Source organism: Colobus angolensis, unplaced genomic scaffold (assembly GCF_000951035.1).
Source record: "Colobus angolensis palliatus isolate OR3802 unplaced genomic scaffold, Cang.pa_1.0 Scaffold89, whole genome shotgun sequence".
NCBI lineage: Eukaryota > Metazoa > Chordata > Mammalia > Primates > Cercopithecidae > Colobus > Colobus angolensis.
In genome coordinates, this window is record NW_012122820.1 from 3,862,160 (window position 1) to 3,870,773 (window position 8,614).

The 8,614-nt window shown below is 44.3% G+C and overlaps 1 protein-coding gene across 1 annotated transcript in view; it reads left to right on the forward strand.

The window, feature by feature from the left end:
* LOC105503956 (tubby-related protein 3-like) overlaps positions 1 to 8,614 on the forward strand; it is a 36,029-nt gene that overhangs the window by 24,855 nt on the left and 2,560 nt on the right. The window contains exons 2-3 of the mRNA XM_011931098.1: positions 1,852 to 1,903; positions 7,130 to 7,322. Of these exons, the coding sequence (XP_011786488.1) occupies positions 1,852 to 1,903; positions 7,130 to 7,322 (245 nt within the window). The remainder of the gene's footprint in view (positions 1 to 1,851; positions 1,904 to 7,129; positions 7,323 to 8,614) is intronic.

The following is an 8,614-nucleotide window of genomic DNA, read 5'->3' on the forward strand; positions in this document are numbered from 1 at the left end:
CGTGAACCCGGGAGGCGGAGCTTGCAGTGAGCTGAGATCGCGCCACTGCACTCCAGCCTGGGCGACAGAGCGAGACTCCGTCTCAAAAAAAAAAAGAAAGAAAACATAGGAACATATCTAGGTGAAACATGGGGGGCACAAAGTCAAGGGCACAAAGTCAAGGTCAGAGGCTGTTGTGTCTGACATTTTTGTTTATTTGTTCCTCTTTGGAGCTGGGAGAAAAGAGATGATTTGTTGACCACCCAGTGTTTTTTTTTGTTGTTTGTTTGTTTTTTAAACATAAAGATCATGAGTGAATTAATAAATAGAGAGGCATGTCAGAAAATCAGAAAGCACCTCCACGTCTGTGTGTGAGGGTTGTTAAACCTGCCTCACAAGTGAATGAAGAGGAAGAGTCTTTGAGACAGCATGCAAATTCCAAGTTGCTATGCATTAGTAAGATGCATAGAACCTTCTAAAATGTAGGAATATAGTGGCACACCATTAAGCCATACATAAATGCTTTGGTATATTTGCCCCAAATGTAGCAAAAACCATGTTTCTCTTTGTGGCAATGGAATTTGTCTTCTTAAATAGCACCTTGTAGCTCCAGTTTTTCTGGCACTAAGTTCCCAGTAAACATTTATCATCCAAATAATTGAGAGCCATTTCTGCCTAATTTCATACTTCACACTTTCCAAGAATGCTGAATCACAAAATAAAAGTCTTAAATTAGTAAATTGTCAATAATAGAAAAGCCTTTAGAGAGAGTTATTGTTGTTTTTTTTCCCCCCCTGTTTGTTTGTTTGTTTTGAGCCATAGTCTTGCCCTGTCACCCAGGCTAGAGTAAAATGGTGTGATCTCGCTCTTCCTCCGCCTCCCGGGTTCAAGCGATTCTCCTGCCTCAGTTTCCCGAATAGCTGGGATTACAGGCATGGCCACCACACCTGGCTAATTTTTTGTATCTGTAGTAGAGACAGGGTTTCACCATGTTGGCCAGGCTGGTCTCGAACTCCTGACCTTGTGATCCACCCACCTTGACCTCCCAAAGTGCTGGGATTACAGGTGTGAGCCACCGTGCCCGGCCCAAAGAGTGTTTTTAAATGTTCAGAAGGGCTTGGTTTATCAGCTAAAGTCTGGCTTTATTCCATTTTTGTTGTTTCTTTTTGTCTTCAAGCAGATCTGTCTCTCGGTGGCAATAAATGTCACCTGTTCATCCATACTTACAGTCGTCTCCTTCGATGACTGGCATAATAAGTGTTATTAATGACAGACTTGAGTAAGTTAAGTTAAATGCCCAGATCTTCAGGAATTCAGCAGGCTCTAGTAAGATGCTATACACAGTGTAATTTTCTCTGTCATAGAACTAACTCCAAAAAACAAATAAATATATCTGATTTTTCAGATGTAATTTAGATGCCAGAAGGAGAGCAGAATTGGGGTCTGTTTCTGCTGTTTAGCCTTACACATTGACTCTTCAAGTCTTCCTTCATCTTCAAAGTGTAAAAAATAATGGTAATGGTATCTAGTTCATGGGGTTGTTTTAAAAAATAAACAAAATCAGAGCATAACGTGTACTCAAGACATTGTTTAAAACAAAAGGAAATCCCTGCATGCATGGGGTCTGTGTTTTCATCTTTTACTTGTCCTTGGAGTATTTCAGTCTCCTGAGGTCCTCTGGAGTGAGTGTGGTGGTAAGGGTGGGAAGTCCTCCTGCAGTGAGTGCGGGTAGCCTCTAGAAGCTGATGCCTTCTGTAAGGCAGAATCGATTGGTTCCAAATAACCCAAAAGAGTACATACATAAAAAGATGACATTGACAAGGAGTTTTCTCTTTATATACTTGCTTTCTTGCTTTATTTTTTTTTAAACAGTGTTTTCCATGAAGAAATGATGAAGGTGCGACAGGCTAAACTGGATTATCAGGTGAGCAGAGTCTCCTCTTTTGAAATAGGTGGCCAGCTATACTGGCTGTGAAGCTGGTGGTCTTGGCTCTGAATCCTTGGCAGGGCTATGGAAAGAAGACTGGGAAGGAGAAGGCTCCGGTGGTTACCTGTGAAGAAGCAGTGTCTGGAGTTAGTGGTTGCTGAACCAAGGCTCTGGGCTATGGCAAGACCAAAGTGCTTTGAGGATGTCAGCAACAAGACTGGCCTTGGATTTACAATCACCAAAAATTCTTTGGTGCCTTTCTTTCTGAGGAATTAAAAGAATGTTAACATTGTCTTTCTATGTAGTAATTTGGTTCTGCTACCTTAAGTACCTCTCTACAATGTAATTTCACTCACAATGTAATTTCACAAGATGGTGTTCTCATGCTAAAATGCAGATCTGAACTTGCTGCTGTGCTGCTTTAAAATCTCCATCGCATGGCCAGGCGCGGTGGCTCATGCCTGTAATCCCAGCTCTTTGGGAGGCTGAGGCAGGTGGATCATGAGATCAGGAGATCGAGACCATCCTGGCCAACATGGTGAAACCCAGTCTTTACTAAAAAATACAAAAAATTAGCCAGGCGTGGTGGCGGGCGCCTGTAGTCCCACCTACTTGGGAGGCTGAGGCAGGAGAATGGTGTGAACCCAGTGAGCCGAGATCATGCCACTGCAGCCTGGTGACAGAGCAAGATTCCGTCTCAAAACAAAAAATCTCCATCGCATAGAGGATAATTTTCTTCACAGAGCTGCTGGCACATTTAGTTTGTTTTCTTCATTACACTAAGCTCTGTGAGAGCAGGAGCCAAGCATGTTTTGGATAACCATTATATCAGAAGTTCTCAGCACGGTGCTGGACATGTAGTAATCCTTCATTACGTATTTGAACAAAGGAAGGAATAAATGAACGGTTTTGTGTTGTTACATGCTGTGATCGTTATGTTCAGATAGCTTAGAACCTATACCCAACACACATCGTATTTATATTCGCTTTTTTCTATGAATCTATTCTAATTCAGCAAATTCTGTAGCTAGGATCGTTAACAGTCAAGATGTCTGGATTTAGTAGGTGACTAAAAGTCTCTAAAGTTTTTTTTTTTTTTTTTTTTTGAGACGGAGTCTCACTCTGTCGCCCGGGCTCGCTCTGTTGCCCAGGCTGGAGTGCAGTGGCCGGATCTCAGCTCACTGCAAGCTCCGCCTCCCGGATCTCAGCTCACTGCAAGCTGCGCCTCCCGGGTTCCCGCCATTCTCCTGCCTCAGCCTCCTGAGTAGCTGGGACTACCGGCGCCGCCACCTCGCCCAGCTAGTTTTTTGTATTTTTTAGTGGAGACGGGGTTTCACTGTGTTAGCCAGGATGGTGTCGATCTCCTGACCTCGTGATCCGCCCATCTCGGCCTCCCAAAATGCTGGGATTACAGGTTGAGCCACCGCGCCCGGCCAAAGTTGTTTTTTTCTTAAGTCATTGGTCTAAATGAATTTGATCAGTCTTTAAGTAGATAGAGAGAGGCTTCCCCAGATACCTTGGTGGAACCTATGGTCAGGGGTCTAGTCTCCCCTTTACAAGTCTGAGAGCTTAGTTTGTCAGTGAACCTGGATATAACCAGGTCCTTTGGCACAAATTCACACTAGTTAAACCCATACCAGTAAGTTTTAAAACCAGAGCCCCAAGTTATTAATTTACAAAGGGAGGTCTACTTTTTCAGTGTGTATTCATCTCTACTGTTCATGATACTCTTTTCCTGGGAAAACGATACTTAAGAAGTTAAACTTCAAATTAGAAGGCTTATTGGTGAGCAAGGAATCAGAGGGAATGAGGTCAGGAGTTCGAGACCAGCCTGGCCAACATGGTAAAACCCCATCTCTACTAAAAGTATAAAAATTAGCTGGGCATGGTGGGGTGCACCTGTAATCCCAGCTACTTGGGAGGCTGAGGCAGGAAAACTGCATGAACCCGAGAGGCAGAGGTTGCGGTGAGCCGAGATCGCACCACTGCACTGTCCAGCCTGGGCAACAGAGCAAGACTCTTGTTTTTTTTTAAAAAAAAAAAAAAAGATATTTCTCTTTCTTGGACAAACTGGATAACTCTATCAAATTCTAGCTCTTTGGCCTCCCTTTTCTAAACCACAAGCAGAAAACTCCTTTTCTATAGAAAATATTTTCCTTACATGTGAACCCCTCTCTACTAAAAATACAAAAAATTAGCCGGGCGTGGTGGCAGGCGCCTGTAATCCCAGCTGCTCCGGAGGCTGAGTCAGGAGAATTGCTTGAACCCAGGAGGCAGAGATTGCAGTGAGCCAAGGTTGCACCGTTGCACTCCAGCCTGGGCAACAAGAGTGAAACTCCGTCTCAAAAAGTAAAATAAAATAGCTACAACATTCGGGTTTTTTGTTTTTGTTTTTGTTTTTGTTTTTGAGACAGTCTCACTCTGTTGCCCAGGCTGGAGTGCAGTGGTGCAATCTCGGCTCACAGCAACCTCTTCACCATGTTGGCTAGCTAGACTGGTCTCAAACTCCTGACCTCAGGTGATCCACCCGCATCGGCCTCCCAAACTGCTGGGATTACGGGTGTGAGCTGCTGCGCCCAGCCCTTTTCTTTTTGAGATGGAGTCTTGCTCTGTTGCTCGTCTTGGAGTACAGTGGAGCAATCTCAGCTTACCGCAACCTCCACCTGCCGGGTTCAAGCGATTCTCCTGCCTCAGCCTCGCAACTAGCTGGAATTACAGGTGCCTGCCACCACTCCTGGCTAATTTTAGTTTTCAGTAGAGACGGGGTTTCACCATGTTGACCCAGCTGGTCTCACATTCTGACCTCAGGTAATCCGCCCACCTTGACCTCCCAAACTGCTGGGATCACAGGTGTGAGCCACCGCGCCCAGCCCACAGTATGCGTTTTTGTTTCATCAATCATTTCACAGACTGTATGTGTGAGACGAAATAGCTGTGGCCATATAGATAAGATATGGCAGTTTCTTATGATTTCAGTACTTAATATTTACCATCTTTTCAGGCAAGTTACTGGTTTTGTTGTTGTTGTTGTTGTTTGAGATAGAGTTTCACTATCATTGCACAGGCTGGAGTACAGTGGCACAGTCTCAGCTCACTGCAACCTCCGCCTCCCAGGCTCAAGCAATTCTCCAGCCTCAGCCTCCAAGTAGCTGGGATTACAGGCATGCGCCACCACGCCTGGCTAATTTTTGTGTTTTTAGTAGAGACGGAGTTTCTCCATGTTGGTCAGACTGGCTTCGAACTCCCCACCTCAGGTGATCCGCCCCCCTCGGCCTCCCAAAGTGTTGGGATTACAGGCATGAGCCACTGTGCCCGGCCAGCAAGTTACTTTGTATCCATTATACAAGACTTCTTGGTTGCTAGAAGAATTTTTTTTGAGACAGTCTCTCTCTGTTGCCCAGGCTGGAGTGTAGTGGCACGATCTCAGCTCACCGCAACCTCCACCTCCTGGGTTTAAGAGATTCTCCTGCCTGAGCCTCCTGAGTAACTGGGATTACAGGTGTGCACCAAGATGCAGGCCAATTTTTGTATTTTTAGCAGAGACAAGGTTTCACCACGTTGGCCAGGCTGGTCTCGAACTCCTGACCTCAAGTGATCCGCCTGACTCCGCCTCCCAAAGTGCTGGGATTACAGGCGTGAGCCACCACTCCCGGCTGCTAGAAGAATCTTACTAGCCAATTCCATTTGGCGGAAGTCATCATAGCCTCCTGTGTATTTAGTATTCCTGGGTTAAGGTCCTTCTATTCATGGTAGTTCATGAAATCTCAAAAAAATCTCCAAACATAAGCTAGTCCTTGCTCTAACACCTATTCATTCTTGATGGTATATTCCGTATTGGCACGTTATCTTAACTCCCCAGTCTTTTCCCTCTATACACCAGCTATTGAATTAATCAGTGTGCTCTCATCAGGCCAGTTCAGGAAAAACACATTTCCTTTTTTGATAGTCTCACCCCTTGGAGTGACTCTTCTTCCTGGAGGCACTTTTTAGAAACAGTATCAATGGAAAAAAGTAAACAGATGGCTTCTTTTGCCTGAAAAACAGTAGTAAGTGGGTTATAATATCTTTGTTTTTTAATCATGTCTATTTTTTAGCATGGGGCTTAACATTTTTCCTATTCTGAGTTATCTCAGATCCATAATAATTGCTATATATTATAAGCCCTTTTTTGCCAAAAGGTACTAGTACTATGTGCTAGTACTCTCCATTTCATTGGTTTTTTCTTCTCATGGTCTGTCATCCGTTTTTCCTGACTTTTCTTGCTACCATAGTCTTTATCTTGCTTTTATTCATAGAGTTGACTGCTTTGTATTTGATATGTTCCAACTGCCATTTTTTTCTTCTCACCCTTGATCCAAATTTGATTCCTAATTATATAAGATAAACAAGAATGCCAAACCTAATGCTCTTTAACTAATTAGAACATGGAAATAATTTGAGTTTTAGAGAATAATAAAGTTTTTTTCTTCCATTTACAAAAGTAAGAAAACTTTGAAAAAAAAAAAAAAAGACTAGAAAAGAGAAAATAGTCATGCCATAGTCTACCTCTGAAGAACTCACCCTTGCTGTGTTCCTCCATCTTTCCCCCGTGCATGTGTGTTTGTATGTTTTGAGCTTGTAATGACATTGTGATAATGCTGTGATGATTCCCATACGTCTTTAGTAGACTTGGTTGAAAATGCATTGTGTGGGGCAGGTGCAGTGGCTCACACCTGTAATCCCAACAGTTTGGGAGGCCAAGGCACCAGACTGCTTGAGCTCAGGAGTTTGAGACCAGCCTGGGCAACCCATGGGGAAACCCTGTCTCTACAAAAATACAAAAATTAGCTGGGCGTGGTAGCCCACACCTGTAGTCCCAGCTATTCAGGAGGGTGAGGCGGAAGGATTGGGCGCGCCTTGGAGGTCGAGGCTGCAGTGAGCTGTGATGGTGACACTGCACTCAGCCTGGGCAACCAAGTGAGACTCTGTCTCAAAAAAAAGAAAAAAAATGCATCATCTGATTTTAAATAGATCTTTATAGGTGTTAGGTGTTCAAAAGTATTTGTTAAATGAAATGATTGAATCCTTACTCCTCTCTGTGCCTCAGTTTTCCCATTTCTTAAATGGGGAAAAAATAATTTACAAGATGTTTTGTGAGGATCAGTGAAAAACAAACGAAATGTTGGAAGTGGCTAGGTCATGTCGAAACTCTACTTGCTGGTTATCATATTGCTTTTTTCCCAGCGGCTACTACTTGAGAAGAGGCAGAGGAAAAAGCGCCTTGAGCCGTTTATGGTGCAGCCCAATCCAGAAGCCAGGCTACGGCGGGCGAAGCCAAGGGCCAGTGACGAGCAGACTCCCTTGGTGAACTGTCACACTCCCCACAGCAATGTCATCTTACATGGTGTGTATTTAGGCAGCATCACTTCCTGCTGGGGTACAGTTTTCACACACCTAGAAGGCAGGAGGATTCTCAGACGGACTGAAGGGACAATATTATTAGCACCATTACTAGGTACCTTCACAAATCTTTGTAAACACATTTGGGGTCTTTGAGGAGAATAAAAGCAATATAATCAGTGCAAGATGCCTTAAGGTTTGTGTCCATTTTAGAACTGTTGTTTTCTTTTCTTTTCTTTTCTTTTTGAGATGGAGTTTTGCTTTCGTTGCCCAGGCTGGAGTGCAATGTCATGATCTTGGCTCACTGCCAACCTCCTTCTCCTGGGTTCAGGTGATTCTCCTGCCTCAACCTCCTGAGTAGCTGGGTTTATAGGCGTCTGCCACCACGCCTGGCTAATTTTTTTGTATTTTTAGTAGAGACGGGGTTTTACCATGTTGGCCAGGCTTGTCTAGAACTCCTGACCCAGGTGATCCACCTGCCTTGGCCTCCCAAAGTGCTGGGATTACAGGCTTGAGCCACCATGCCCGGCAAGAACTGTTGTTTTCTAGATGCCAGATGAATGAGTTTAGAATGACCTATTTGAGGAGTTTTTGATTTTTTTTTTTTTTTTTTTAGATGGAGTCTTGCTCATCACCCGGGCTGGAGTGCAGTGGCACAATCTCGGCTCACTGCAAGCTCTACCTCCCGGGTTCATGCCATTCTCCTGTCTCAGCCTCCCGAGTAGCTGGGACTACAGGCGCCTGCCAACGCGCCCGGCTAATTTTTTGTATTTTTAGCAGAGACGGGGTTTCACCGTCTTAGCCAGGATGGTCTCGATCTCCTGACCTTGTGATCCACCCGCCTCGGCCTCCCAAAGTGCTGGGATTACAGGCGTGAGCCACCGCGCCCGGCCAGTTTTTGATTGTTAAATCATGGCAGAAGTGAATCATGAAGCCAGGAATAGGTAGAGAGCATCCATTCTTCCAATAGATAGTTCAAAGGACCATCTGAGATGGTGAGGGGTGGAGGAAGAATAAGATTGTAAGTTCCTCTAAATCAAGCCACCTGAGCTATTGGCTTGGACAGGATCTGTACTGTGGAGGACCTACTTTGTTTTCTTGGTCTCATTCTTAAGTTTCTGAAGTACATATTACTTCAGTTACTAAAGTACAAGTACGTATTACTGTAGTAACAGAGCATGTTAAAATGAACACCAGGCTGGGCATGGTGGCTTATGCCTGTGATCCCAGCACTTTGGGAGGCCAGGCAGGTGGATCGCTTAAGGCCAGGTGTTTGAAACTAGCCAGGGCAACATAACAAAACTCTATCTCTACAAAAATATTAAAAAT